The sequence below is a fragment of the Hemiscyllium ocellatum genome, chromosome 16 (assembly GCF_020745735.1).
Source record: "Hemiscyllium ocellatum isolate sHemOce1 chromosome 16, sHemOce1.pat.X.cur, whole genome shotgun sequence".
In the NCBI taxonomy this organism is placed as follows: Eukaryota; Metazoa; Chordata; class Chondrichthyes; order Orectolobiformes; family Hemiscylliidae; genus Hemiscyllium; species Hemiscyllium ocellatum.
The window spans coordinates 47,410,468-47,425,983 of record NC_083416.1 but is presented as its reverse complement, the minus strand read 5'-3'; the positions used below and the strand labels follow the sequence as shown (position 1 = coordinate 47,425,983).

General features: G+C 41.4%; 1 protein-coding gene and 1 pseudogene across 1 annotated transcript in view; one reads left to right on the top strand and one right to left on the bottom strand.

Annotated features, from left to right (window-relative positions):
* Positions 1-15,516, top strand: part of LOC132823073 (polycystin-2-like protein 1) — a 59,820-nt gene that overhangs the window by 27,874 nt on the left and 16,430 nt on the right. The window contains exons 7-9 of the mRNA XM_060836614.1: positions 6,413-6,583; positions 6,865-7,046; positions 14,962-15,082. Of these exons, the coding sequence (XP_060692597.1) occupies positions 6,413-6,583; positions 6,865-7,046; positions 14,962-15,082 (474 nt within the window). The remainder of the gene's footprint in view (positions 1-6,412; positions 6,584-6,864; positions 7,047-14,961; positions 15,083-15,516) is intronic.
* On the bottom strand, positions 346-925 carry LOC132823518 (large ribosomal subunit protein eL21-like; annotated as a pseudogene).

Below are 15,516 nucleotides of genomic sequence, written 5' to 3'. Positions count from 1 at the left end.
ATTCCATACTGTGGCCACAGGTGAACGTCAATAGACATAATTCAGACATTTTACAGTTTCAGTAAAAATGAAACAAATAATGATTTGATAGTATAGAACTTGAATATTGCTGGAGAGAAGCATTTTTCATCATGGACTCATCAAGACAATGCATAAGAATATCAAAAAAGAAGAAAATCCACATTCCTTGCAAGTGATATCTGATTAGTAGTGACATTGCCACAGAGAATGCAACCGTTAATAACAATTGACAGTTAACGAGCAAGTGTTGTTTAAATTTTAATCCAGGAGGTCAACTCTGATTGATAAGGGCATTGCCCTGAAAAATGAACAAGTGATTGGCGGTCACTTATTCTGTTGAGTTAAAACTAGCACGTCACATATTCTTTCTATCTGTAAATAACAGCATAAGTCAGTGTCAGTCATTTTTTTCAGACACAAAATATTTATTTGATTTGTTTCCCAGAAGTATGCCACGAACTCGCATGGCTTTGGTTCCAGCAGCTGGTTTGTTTGCCTTGGTTCATAAAAAGTGTGCTTTTCTAGGCTGAGCAGTCTGATATTTCAGCTCAACCTAGGTCTCCATCTCCTTAGCTGCTCTCTTGGTATCTTTATTGTTTCACTTGCTACAGAAATCTGTCCCTGCTTTACGAAAGCTTAGTGTGCTCAATATGCATGTTAATTCTTTTGGTGAGGATCTTACCCTTGACTTGTTGGTAATAATGTGTACAGCATGCTGTGTAACATTATAAATTCTTACACTATTGCATTGGTAACATTTGTGAGGTATACCCATTTGTACAGTGCCTGTGTCCTTAATGTCAACAATGTCACCTTCCTAGTAGACACAGAAATAAGTAGAAAGACGGACAGACCTATGCTTTTGGAAGGGCCTTGCAAACATATAGCGAGAGACCCCCCTTCTTGCCCCAGTAGTCAGGATAATCCACCAAAAATTTGTTCAATTGCAGAATCACATCTGATCTCGGACCCTGTTACAAACTTCATTAACTCAAAATGATTGGGTGTTGTCTGTACATTTCTTGTTGCAAACAGCTGAAGATATATACTTTTTTGATACGAGCTGCCAGTCTTTGGTTTGTTTCACCTATATGCCTGACATCAAACTGCACTGAAATTCATATAGCCCATTATTCATTTGTATGATAGGCAGATGTCTTTTTGGCAGGGTTGAGACCTTCTCTATTTTTATTTTATTTTACATTTTTGGTTAGCAGCTGTGAGGTGAAGTTTGGGAATAGAATGTTAAACTTTGAACAGCAACTTGATTCTGAAGAAAAAAGGAGAGAATAAGGACAGATGTTTACTGTGGAGAACTGGCTTGGACCGGTAATGCAGGTTAATTACTGCTCTAAGAACACTACAGATGAGTCAGCACTGAGATGTTGCTCTGCTCAGGGACTGACAACCGGTTTGATGCTGAATTGGTCAACAAAGAAGGACAGGTGCAGTCCAGCCAATCACAGAGAATGTTGAAGGAGAAAGAGAACACTAAGAGTGAAGTGCTTCTGACTGGGTTTGGAGCAGCAGGCAGTTTGTGTTTTGAAAGTTTCCAAATGCTTTTGCTTTGCTCTCTCTCTGGAGTTACTCTAGTTATTGACCTGTTGAATGTTCTGAGCAGAGAACCCCAGCCTATAAGATTTGGGTGAGTAACTTTGAAAGCGTGCACAGGCTGTTTGCATTGACTGGTGACAGCAAGATATAACACGTCTATTACACAACCTAGCATCCAAAGATTTCATCAAGGTCTGGTATTCATTGTTGGAATGGTTATTGAACTGGCAAGTTATAATTCATTTTTATTATTTTATCCCTTAACAGTATCTGTCACTCGTATGAGGGGGGATTATGATCAAAGAGATTGGGCTTAGATTGTGGACATTAATGAGATTGGGCGAAAGTGAGGACTGCAGATGCTGGAGATTAGAATCAAGATTAGAGTGGTGCTGGAAAAGCTCAGCAGGTCATACAGCATCCGAGGAGCAGGAGAATCAGCGTTTCGGGCAAGAGGCCTTCATCAGGAATGAGGCTGGAAGCCTCGGGGTTGGAGAGATAAATGGGAGGGGGTTGGGGCTGCAGAGAAGGTAGCTGGGAGTGCAATTAGTGGATGGAGGAACGGGTAAAGGTGATCGATTGGAAAGGAGGGTGGAGCGGATAGGTGGGAAGGAAAATTGACAGGTGGGACTTGTTGCTTATCTGTGTGCTATGTAAGTTAAATTATTAAGAATGAATTGTTAATTGTTGTTTAAATTATGAACTTAGTGCCCAAGGTCTGCTATTTGTAAAGCCTTGTTAAGAATAATTAAGCAAATTTGAGAGTCATTGACTGGATTTGCAGCAAGTGAAATTAAAACAATGATAGTGAGGCTGGTTTGGTTTTGCTTGCTATCCCTGTGTTGTAGAACCTGTTAGTGGCTAACACACTTGTGGTCACTACTACACAGCACCAACATTATACAGTTGGTTTTATCTCCTGCTAAAACAAAATACAACAAATGATGGAAAACTTAAATAAAATTAAATTTAAAATTGTCAGAAATGACAAGCTGACTTGCTGAGTTTCTTTTTGTATTTCTTATTTCATTACGTGAAAGATCCCATAGTATTGGTTTTCGCAAAAGACAAGGGTGCTCTTCCAATATTTGAGCCTGCACTCCTCCTTCATCTGGTATCACCTCGTTCTGACACCGTCCAACCTCTAGATCAGCTCCGATGGTTCAGCCTCTGAAAAGTTGTACTCATTGCCCTTGTTATGTCATGTCCTGATCTATTGAAATGATCTATTGAATCCTGTGACTTTTGCTTGCAAGACACAAATCAAATTTTAAAGTTGATTTTACATGTTGACCTAGTATTTTCCAGATCTATCCAACTTCTCTCAGTTGAACCCAAGATTGAACATTGTGCAACCTCTCATTTATAAAATCACCATAGTCCTAGAAGACCATAGGCCTGCTCTCACATTGGAAAGGCATGACTAGTGGTGAGTTTAACCTGAGGATCACCATGCCTCAGGCAAGGTTGAGAAGTTGAGACCTTCATGATAACTTCAGCCAATTTGGAAATTGAACCTCTGCTGTTGGCATCTCTCTACATTGCAAACCATCTCCAGACAACTGAGCTAACTGAAGCCCCATCCCCTCATTACCAACTGCTAGTGCTATGTTATTGCCTAATTGGTTCTCCAATTGCTTGGTCAATAAAGTAGAGCTGCATTCTTTGTTTAAAACCGTTAACTCCAATGGAGATTCATGGCTTCCCAGTGCAAATTGGAGGATTAGGTATTCATCCTGCTGTGCTTTCAGTACTGTACTTCATGTTCCTTTTCTAATGTTTTGGTTTGAAGCTGGTTTTAGGCCTTGTTCTGTTGGCGATGTACTGTTCCAAATGCAGTCACTTTTGTTTTCATTGTTTGAAGTTCAGCATTGTTGCTCTTAGTTCACTATTGTGTTGACTCTCTACTGTTGTTTAAATCTAAAGTGGTCTTTAGATGGGTCAGGTTTAAAACAGCTGGATGCCTGCATGAATGAGGACGTCTTGGTGATACTCGTGGTTTGCAGACAAATCTTACTTTCTGGCGTTTACTGTGGGAACGTCTGGATTGCTGTTTTCTTTTGTTCGTTGCTACTCCCATTTACTTTCAACTTTGTAGGGCTGGTTTCATCTCTTCTGTTTCTTTTAAATAAAATAAAATCCTTGCTGTGTAACATGTAATAATATTCTTGTGTTATTTAAATATAAATAAATGAGGTTGTTGTGGTTCTGTTCGCCGAGCTGGGAATTTGTGTTGCAGACGTTTCATCCCCTGTCTAGGTGACATCCTCAGGGAAGCTTCACAGGAGGCTCCCAAGCACTGGGGATGTCACCTAGACAGGGGACGAAACGTCTGTAACACAAATTTCCAGCTCGGCAAACAGCACCACAACAACGAGCAACCGAGCTACAAATCTTCTCACAAATTTTGAATAAATGAGGTAGATGGAATCCATTAATTTGAAGATCACTGATGGATTTATTTAAGCTAAAATAGTATGTACAGTACCAAGTAATCACAAGACAATATGTGGATGTATCTACTACAGAAGCTGCAAAACTTGACCTACTCTTGAGAAATAAGGCAGGGTGGGTGACTGAGGTGTCAGTGGGGGGGAGCACTTTGGGGCCAGCGACCATAATTCTATTAATTTTTAAACAGTGATGGAAAAGGATTGATCGGATCTAAAAGTTGAAGTTCTAAATTGGAGGAAGGCCAATTTTGATGGTATTAGGCAAGAACTTTCAAACGTTGATTGAGGGCAGATGTTCACAGGTAAAAGGATGGCTGGAAATTGGGAAGCCTTCAAAAATGAGATGAGAATCTAGAGACACTATATTCCTGTTAGGGTGAAAGGAAAGGCTGGTAGGTGTAAGGAATCCCAGATGACTAGAGAAATTGAGGTTTTGGTTAACAAAAAGAAGGAAGCATATGTCAGTTATAGACTGCAGAGATCGAGTGAATCCTGAGAAGAGTATAAAGGGTGTACTTAAGAGGGAAATCAGGAGGGCAAAAAGGGACATGCGATAACTTTAGCAAATAGGCTTAAGGAGAATCCAATGGGATTTTATAAATACATTAAGGATAAAAGGATAACTAGGGAGATAATAGAGCCCTTCAAAAATCAGCAAGGTGGCCTTTGTGTAGAACCACAGGAAATGGGGGAGATAGTAGATGAGTATTTTGCGTCAGTATTTACTGTGGAGAAGGACATCGAAGACATAGAATATGGGGAAATAGATGGTGACATTTTGAAAAATGTCCATATTACAGAGGAGGAAGTGCTGAATATCTTAACATTTATAAAAGTGGATAAATTGTCAGGACCTGATCAGGTGTACCCCAGAACTCTGTGGGAAGCTGGTGAAGTGATTGCTGGGCCCCTTGCTGAGATATTTGTATCATCAATAGTCACTGGAGATTGGCTAACATGGTGTCACTATTTAAGAAAGATGGTAAGGATAAGTTAGGAAACTGTGAACCAGTGAGCCTGACATTGGTGATAGGCAAGTTGTTTGTGGGAGTCCTGAGGGACAGGAGGTACATGCATTTGGAAAGGGATAGTCAGCATGGCTTTGTGGTAAATCATGTCTCACAAACTTGATTGAATTTTTTGAAGAAGTAACAATGAGGACAGATTGGTGGATGTGATTTATATGGATTTCAGCAAGTTGTTCAACAAGGTCCCCATGGTAGACTGGTTAGCAAGGTTAGATCTCATGGAATACCAGGAGAACTAACCATTTGGCTACAGAACTAGCTTGAAGGTAGAAGACAAAGGGTGATGGTGGAGGGTTGCTTTTCAGACTGGAGGCTGGGATTTTGATCAGATGGGCCAATGGGCTGAGAGGCAGATGAATTTAATTTAGATAAATGTGAAATGCTGCATTTTGGAAAGGAAAATCAGAGCAGGACTTGTACATTTAATGGTAAGGTCCTGGGGAGTGTTGCTGAACAAAGAGACCTTGGAGTACAGCTTCATATATCCTTGAAAGTGGAGTCACAGGTAGATAGGATAGTGAAGAAGGTGTTTGGTATGCTTTCCTTTATTTGACAGAGCAGTGAGTATAGGAGTTGGGAGGTCATGTTGTAGATGTACAGGACATTGGTTAGGCCACTTTTGATCAGCATGTAAGAGTTGGACCGAAGGGTCTGTTTCTGTGCTGTACATCTCTATGACTCTGTGACACAACCTGTGCCTTGAGTTCTACAGTTCAGAGCTTTCCGACTTCATTTCTAAATGGCTTGGTTTTAATTTTAAAACTGTGCCCTCTAGTTCTGGTTTCCCCCCCAAAAACAATATCCTTGTATCTACCATGTTCAAATACCCTATTTGTTTTAAAGACTTTTACTAGTTCATCCACACTCCTTATACAATTGACAGTATCTCTTTTCTGTTTACTGGTCCAGAATATTTTGATAGGCTCTCTAAGTAACAATGATAACATGAAAGAAAATTGTCATAAGTGTATTATTGATTTTTTTATTGTTAAAGCTAGATAGTATCCCTATCTGTGTAATGCCCTAGGTAGATAGTGGAAGTCTATTGGCATGTTGCATCTTTACAAAAGAGGCATTTCCTGTTACCAATTAATTTTCCTTAACATGGTTTATAGAGTCTAAAATCTCGGACATAACTATCATATTTAACTGCTAGCCTGGTCTGTTCCTTTCAGACTGCAGTTCAAGAACTCCTTGTGGAAATTCAGGTAATTGTAGGTGCAGAAAAATGCCTTAGTTTTTGCCTAAAATGATTTTTAAAAGCTATGCTCTTTTGCCAAATGATTGTTATATATACTTTAAAATTAAGAAATGTGTAGCCAGTTTTAATGTGGACTACATTTTTCTCATCCTCAGTTTTCTTTATTAGCCGTTTTTTACAACATCTATCGTACGATAAAAGTAAGCTTACTACTCGAGCAATTTCTGGAAAATTCCAACTCCTATCAAAATCTCCACTTCTTGGCTTACTGGCAGAATCGATATAATGTCATCATTGCATTTACTGTTTTCATTGCATGGATAAAGGTATGTTCTCAGTATTTCTCTTTACAAAAAGTGTTTTTACAGTTACTAATTGACTTTCCTTGATACTGTTAATATAACAGTTTAGCTCTATTACATGCAATTAGATTTTAAAGTAATTAGTACTTTATATATTAATTCAAGAAACCTTTAGTAATATATAAGTGTAATACTACTTCAAGAACATGTTTTTGCAAATTATTTTTCTCAGAACGTAAACAGTAAAATCATCTTGAAAATGTCAAGTTTTGAATTCTAACTAATTTTTGTCTATTCTCTTTCAGATTTTCAAATACATTAGCTTCAATATGACCATGACGCAACTGTCTACAACCCTGTCTCGCTGTGCCAAAGGCATTGTTGGATTTGCCATAATGTTTTTCATAGTATTTTTTGGATATGCTCAGTTAGGTTACCTTATCTTTGGTACTCAGGTGGAAAGTTATCACACTTTTGGCAACTGCATGTATGTATTAAACTAGCAATATTCAAATATTGGGTACAATACATGTGAACCAAGCTGCATTTCTAAGATGGAGTGTTCAGAAAAGTACATTGATCTTAAATAGATTACTTATTGTTTTGTAGAAATATAAAGCAGGTGTTTGCTTCACACTGGTTTAATCAATGATTCCTTTGCAACGACAAGAGGAAAAACAGATTGTGGCTTCTGAATGCTTTCTTTCTCAGTTCTGGAAAAGGGTCCACATGCATTCAGCACCTTTTCCTTTCAACATGCTGATTCCGTGTTCCCAGTATTTTCTATTTTTATTTCAAATTCACAAGCTTCTTTTCATACCTTGGATTTTTATGAATCTATCTGAGATGGACAGGTGTCCAACCCACTCCATCACAACAGAAAGCTTGCAGCAGTCACCTGAGCTCACAGTCCTTCTCTTGGTCCAATATAAGGTCTGGATGGAAAAGTAGCTCCATTTGTTACTGTCTGCAGGTAATCTGACAGCAGATGGCCAAAGCATTCATGCAAATCAAATTGCAGCTCGCTTTATTATGGCAGAAATCCAAAGTTTACTGAGCATCAAATCCTCATAGCATGACACAATGCTGACAAGCTTTCGAGAATTTGGGGTTAAATATTTGTCTATCATTTGGCTTGTTGCACTGATTCCTTTTTGACATAGGCAGTTGATGAATTTGGTGTTGCCACCTCATTGTAGCATAGGCCTTAGTGTGTTTCTCACTGCTGTGTTCCCTTTCCATTCAGCCTGCTTCTGTGCTCAGCAGGAGGTCCAGTACTGTTGTGTTGACAGCACTTTGTGCAGCCAGCTTTTCCTTCTCAAAGGCAATCTATTCCCTCTTAAAGAGATGCTATATTTTAAAACATGGAAATGTAACTGCCAGTGCAGAGAGAGGGTTGCAGGATGCCCAAAGCGGTGACAGAGGCATTGATGGTGGTGATGTACAGCATAAGACATACTATAGTTCTACAGGAGGGCAGAACTCCTCAAGAACCAGACTCAGAGGGGAGTGGCATGAGTAGTCAGGGAATCAACTCCTCAGTCTGTTCCCGAGGACCTGGAAGCAACTCCTCAAGAAATCTAATGACCAGACGTGGATACTCTAGGTCTGTCAATACTCAAAGCACAATCTGCCTTTCATGTCACACCATGGACCACCTCATTCGCACACTACCACTTCATGACACTCTGAACGCATGTCAAGCGTCCACATATTCCATTGTACCCTCACCATCTTCCATAACAATCAGCCACAAACCCCACTAGGTGCTGCTTCCCCTAAATTCCTGTCCCGTTCTAACTTACACATAGCCCAGGCACAGTGTAGCACAATTACTGACACTCTACCCTTTGTTTGTGCAGGACAAGTTGGCACAAGAAAGAAAGGAACAGAGTGGAGCTGGCCAGGGACAAAGATGATTGCATCTGTTGAGCTGTTGGAGAAGATGGCTCTCCATTTTATGGTCCCAGCTGCAAGGGGGCTCCTAGAACCCTGCATTACTAAGATCATTGAGGAAAACTATGATTTTGTCATATGATCCTTCTTAACTCCCAGCCCATCATCATCCTACTACCTGGTTTGATGAACAAGCTGCATATGGTGTCCGTATGAATGTCTTGTTTTCTGTCACAGTGACATGCTGCTTCTCCCTTTCTACTTTCAAATACTCAAAACATGACTCCTTGTCAGTTGTAGCAACATCAGGAGGAAGAGAGAGAGTACATCATTAATTAAGAGACTCCATCACTTGATCTGATGCATAAAACCACAGCTTCAGATATTAGCATTGCACATACCTTGAGTTGGAATAAAAACAGAAAATTCTGGAAATACTCAATAGGCAGGGCAGCTTCTGTGCAGAGAGAAACAGAGTTAGTGGCTTAGATGAATCACTTTTCATCAGAACTGGGATGAGTCAGAAACGTCAGGCTGAACTTTACCAGAAATTGGCTAAGGATAATTCTCAGGGAGTATCCTGGAGGGTTTCTCTCCATAAGTCCTTGTGAGACTTCTCATGCTATTCTTGGTAACTGCCTCATTAGCTATGTAGCCCATCTCTGTGACACCCTGGTTGTTCTACCTTCCCTCTTATGACAGGCAGAAGTATGTGCCACTGCTAATGTCATTTTTTTTAATAGCAAAATTCTAAGATGTGGTGACACGAGCACTGGGTGAGCTAGCAGTTACCCTTCACTCTGTGCGCAGTGGGAGGGGAACCCTAAAGAAACACATCTGAGGGCACATATGTTGCATGGCTGATACTTCATTACAAATACAAGTGCCTTTTTGTAAATGTATTGCTGTTAAAGGGCCAAGCTTTATAGGTAATCCTTTCTTAGCATCAGCCCATCTTAGAACGCTGTTTAAGCGAGTGTTACTTTTTCCTCAATGTCATTGTAGCCAGACATCTGCTAATTGTTCAGTGTGGAACCATCACACGCTGCAAAACCTTCAAGCAGTTGAGAACTGTCACTTTGATTCTTCCTTGCTTTTGCTGTTGCTGAATAAATCAAGAGCCACAATTGGTTCTGGGAACAAACAGGGGTCTGTTTGCCTTTTAAGCAGCAACTACTTTACCGTCAATGATCACTACTCCCAGCTGCTGAAATGGTCTCTCACTTACATCCTGTCCGTCTTGTTAAGCCTGACACTGTACCACCTGATCATTCAAAAGATGATGTTCCTCTGCTCAATGTCTCTTCATTTTCCTTCACAGGGAACTGCAGTCTCTCTCACAGCTCTTTAATGTCCAACACATTCCCTCTTTCCTGTTCCAGTTGTGCAGAGAGCAGAATGTCAGGATTATGTGGCACATGGTCCAGAGAGTACTGCAAATCCCTCTCAGTCTGATCCGAGCAGTGGAATCTTACCTTCAGAAAATTTCTCGCCTGCTCCATGATGGCCCTGGTTGATGAATGGGCTGCATTGTATTTACATTTACCTTCAGTTGGAAGTTGTGTAATGTAGTCATCCACCTCCAAACGGACCCCACCACCAGGGGTATATTTCCCTCCCCTCCCCTATCAGCGTTCTGAAAAGACCACTCCTTCCGTGACTCCCTCGTCAGCTCCACACCCCCCACTAACCCAACCTCCACTCCCAGCACCTTCCCCTGCAACTGCAAGAAATGCAAAACTTGCGCCCACACCTCCCCCCTTACTTCCCTCCAAGGCCCCAAGGGATCCTTCCATATCCATCAGAAATTCACCTGCACCTCCACACACATCATTGACTGCATCCGCTGCACCCGATGTGGCCTCCTCTATATTGGGGAGACAGGCCACCTACTTGCGGAACGTTTCAGAGAACACCTCTGGGACACCCGGACCAACCAACCCAACCACCCCGTGGCTCAACACTTCAACTCCCCCTCCCACTCCACTAAGGACATGCAGGTCCTTGGACTCCTCCATCGCCAGACCATAGCAACATGACAGCTGAGGAAGAGCTCCTTATCTTCCGCCTAGGAACCCTCCAACCACAAGGGATGAACTCAGATTTCTCCAGTTTCCTCATTTCCCCTCTCCCCACCTTCTCTCAGTCCCAATCCTTGAACTCAGCACCACCTTCCTAACCTGCAATCTTCTTCCTGACCTCTCCGCCCCCACCCCCACTTGAGCCTATCACCCTCACCTTAACCTCCTTCCACCTATCGCATTTCCAACACCACTCCCCCAAGTCCCTTCTCCCTACCTCATGCCCGAAACGTCGACTCTCCTGCTCCTTGGATGCTCCCTGACCTGCTGCGCTTTTCCAGCAACACATTTTCAGCTCTGATCTCCAGCATCTGCAGTCCTCACTTTCTCCTAATGCAGTCATCTGCCATGTTTGCAGAGGGTAGCCCTGGCCTTCCAGCAACCATCCTTATAAGACATGTGGTTCTTGAAATGTAGCAGGAGCATGGGAATTTTCAAGGATATAGGCATCATGGCATCTTCCAAGGTACATGGTATACACTTCTATGATGTGATACTGATGATCATGATTAATTGTACATTACTGGGATGAAACCCTACTGTTGATGAAATCATGACTTGGAGATGCCGGTGTTGGACTGGGGTGTACAAAGTTATAAATCACACAACACCAGGTTATAGTCCAACAGGTTTAATTGGAAGCACTAGCTTTCGGAGCGGCGCTCCTTCATCACCTGATGAAGGAGCGTCGCTCTGAAAGCTAGTGTGCTTCCAATTAAATCTGTTGGACTATAACCTGGTGTTGTGTGATTTTTAACGTTGATGAAATCAGCTGTGTTATCATATGGCTTTGACAATATAATGTTGTACAGTCTATAGTGCCCTACACCTGGGGTAAGACAATAATTTTGCCAAAACCTACTGTCCACATTGGTGCCCTGACATTATCATGGAGAAATGAAATGAAGCGGTGGGATCTGGTACATAGAACTTTGGAAATGTTTGTGAATGAGGTCTGTGATATCCCACACAGGTCTTCAGTGGGAGCAGTAAATTGGATAAATGCTTTGGACAGCTGTTACCTTAATGACCACGAGAACAGGATGGGCACCTACCCCTCCAGGTGCCACTCCAGCATCTGGCATTCTTCAGAGACAATGTCTGGGACAATCTCATTCTGCAGCGACACTGCACCTCTCTCAACTGGAGGAAATAACATAAAGGATGATAATGCTGAGCCTCATGTATTTCCTCCACCTGTTGAGGGGACCTTCAGTGCAACCTCTTAGTATGGAGACTATTTGGTATCTGCTAGAGGTTACTTCAATCCAATGGGACTGGAGGACTCCAACAAGCAGAGCCATGAAATCCCAATACATGGACCTTCGACTGTGGGATCTTACTCAGATGAATGGAGCACACGTTATTTATGCCATGCAAAAACAATAGGAGATTGTCATTGCTGTAGAATTACTGAGATCTCATCTCCCCCAAACCTACCCCCACTTCACCCAAGGCCGTATGGCATATAAGAGTACGTTGGTAAATACAGTGAAAGATGGAAGGAAATTAGTTCCATGCCCTGTGCAACTTTTGAGGTCTTGGGATTGTTTTCTTTCATATATTGTCGTCCACTGGGCAACTCTCTTAAGTTTGTCTGTGTTTAATTCTGCTTCATGAAGATGCAGTAACCGATGACATGGTAAAAATTGTGTCATCAGGATTTATATCCTACTCAGCTGGACTAGATGCAGTTCACATGCAGGGAACTATGATTACAGATGACTTCAACCTGGACTGTGAAAGTACCTGATTAATGCCCTTGAAGGGCCTCACCTCCATCACAAGTACAGCCTGCATGCACATACAAAACAACGCACTCCACCTGCTCCGCTCTACAGACTTGTGTCTGTGCTAAACCGCAAAGGATGACAGGAGTTCTGTGATTCTTTAATGCTAAGTGCAAAAAAGCAAGGATGAGATGCAGTGACTACCCAAGTAGGCATAAGGTGAGTGAGGGAAAATGGAGCACAAGAGGAGTCCTAAGGTGCACTCTGATCCATTCCATGTGGTGGGTTCCTATCCCTGTGTATAAAGTGACCTGGCAATAACATTATAATGGAAAGTGTTGATGTGCTCCAAATGAAGCATGTATTGTGAGTGGATCAGAGATATGCCATGAGGGTGTGTAAGGCTGGTAAGTGTTAATCTCTGTGGACAGTCACTGCCCATGCAGCACACTGGGAGATGTTAGTGACTGCTCCAGGAAAGCAGGAGCAGCAAGCTGAAAGTCCACAGGTAACTGCTCTGACTTTCAGGTCAATAATTATGACCTTCTACTTTCTACCTGGTGGGTAGGAGAATGGGAAACTGCAAATTAATGAGGCAAGATGAGTTAATCATGCAGTGCTAATGTCTGTATATGGGCTTCTCGCTGCTTACTCGTCTCATTCTTTTTAACTTGGTTGGACACGGGGACTTTTTATCTCGATATCACAAATTTTATTTCTCCCGATCTCACCCTATTTTCCCAAATGCCTTGCCAATGTGCCACATTGTTCAAGGACTGGGAAAATTCCACCCATTACATCTTTTAAGAAAGTGAAAGGGGGGAATTAGGAAGAATATGGAGAAGGGAAGCTCTGTGATAGGGAGAAGGCAGGAGAGATGAAATGGTTAAAAACTTTTAAGGTGTGAGGCCAAAGGGAGTACTACAAAAGAGGAGCAGCTGGTATCCCAAAGCAAAAACAAGGGAAAAATAAATTAATGCCATAACCTGCAAGACGAAAGGAAAATTTGGGTATTTAATTGCAGACTGAAATTTATGAATTTGATGTTGAGCCCAGATTGTGCAAAATGCCTCATTAAATTATGAAGTGTGATTCTTGAAGGTTCCAGCAGCTCATTGCAGGAGGCTAGATCAGGATCAGTACATGGTGAATTCTGTAGGCATGAGTGAGCTGCAGTCAGGCAGCATTAAAGAATGTTTTTTTTGCCAGTTTGAGAGAGAGGGGTCACAATGGGCCAGCGTACCAAGTGCTGGGTGCAGTATCTAGCCTGCCAGATAGCCTCTTGTCACTATCAAGGAGCGTGAAGGAGTCTGATTCCAAATCAGCAGGGGTGGGGTCAGTGCAGAGCTTTCCCTTCAGCTGCATCTGCTCACTCTCCCTTTGGTGGTGCAGATTTAGCATTAGTGCCCTCCAACTGTTGCAACGTTTGTGTGCATTGCGCAACTCGCTCTGCATCCTCATTAGCCCCAACATTCTTTGGCAAGTTTAGGAACATACTAAAAGATTCAGGACTAATTTCAGAAGCAGTTTTTAAGAATCACTTCTAAGGAAAGCTCAAAGCATTGGTTATCTTGAAGGTTCATGCTTATTTTACAGTGATCAACTTCACACTTGTCCACAGAGTGATGCAGCTTAATGCTCATCTGTAGTGATACAGCTTCACACTTAACTTCACACTTGTTCACTGTGATGCAGCTTCACACTTATTTGCAGTGAGGCAGTTTCATGCTTGTTTGCAGAGAAATGGATGACTCATTGCCTCGATGTATCATGAGCTAAATTTTGTATCCTGACATCACATTAGTTATTTGATCTCTGTGGCATCAGGAAACCCTCCCCTGTCTTATGTTCCATGCTGGAGATGACAGCATGAACAAAGAGGCAGCCAGCTTCACTGTGTCTCCCGCTAAAAACAACATTGGGAGTCCATCTCCAGTGGGGCTAGGCACGGGAAATTCATACCCTTAATTTCTGCAGGTGATGTCCAAAGCAAATTACTGCTTTTAGTTTTATGTTACCAATAGTTCATTTCATCACATGATCATGTATTGGCCGCAGGTCCTTACACAGCATATAGCAGATACTGCAAAGGAAAATTGTAGCCTCATTTTTGAACCCTCATTATGTATTTCCTTAATTTTGTGTTGTTATGATCCTGTCAGACAAAGAAAGTTATTGAAATTTTTTGGAACTTTTATTCATTCTGCTCAAGGTGTGCCTGTGTTGTCTGAGGGGTGTGTGTTTGAGGGGCTTATGTTTTTTGAAGGATGAGTGTTGTCTGAGGGATGTGTGTTGTTTAAGGGTTGTGTTGATTGAAGGGTTAATGTGTTGTTTGAGGAGGATGGGAGGTATGCGTGTAGAACTATGCCTGTACCTGGTCAGCCAACACAACTTTACAAGTTGCTGATGTTGAAGACTTGATCCTTGACTTTTCCTGGAAATGTCAGACTTCTAAGCAATCGTGTGGTGCGCTGAATCATCGACAGACACCCACAGTTTGCAACTCATCTAAGAGGCAATAGTCAGCAACAGTATTTCAAGGGACTTCTGCATTACCAAAGGGAATATGGAGTTTTCCCATCCAACATGCAGTGTTACAGAATTAGTTAATTTAACATTTTTATCATTTACCATTAAATTGTGTTTAACCAGAGACATTTTTAACAAATAATTTACCAAACTTTTTTATTTTCAGTTTTACACAGTTTAGGATTATTCTCGGAGACTTTAATTTCCATGAAATTGAAAATGCAAACCAAATCCTTGGACCTGTTTACTTCATCACATTCGTATTCTGTTTATTCTTTGTACTGTTGGTGAGTGACATATGATAAATGCTATTGCCCCACTTCTAAATTCTTATGTAATGTGAGATGAGAGTTATCTGTTAAATTTACATTGAATACTGTCAATTGCTGCAATGGTTTCACATTCAGAAACAGCAAGATACTTTTCAGCGTTGTCAGTTTCTATCAGCTTCAAAATATATGTCACTGAAACATAATTATGGGTTGTATAAGTGTGTACTATCTATGAGGCCAAATAATTCTTTCACTTCGAGTGACTTACTTGCTGTAGTCTAATCTTTCAAGTTATTAGAGTCCAAACACCAGAATCACACTGGAATCTTCCACACACACATGAAAGTGGGCAGCACATTTTCAGCTGAAGTCAATAATTATATTTTCTTTTGAAGTACATGCTGTAAATAAAACCCTGGAATTAAAAGCTAGCTGCTAATAGTGACGAT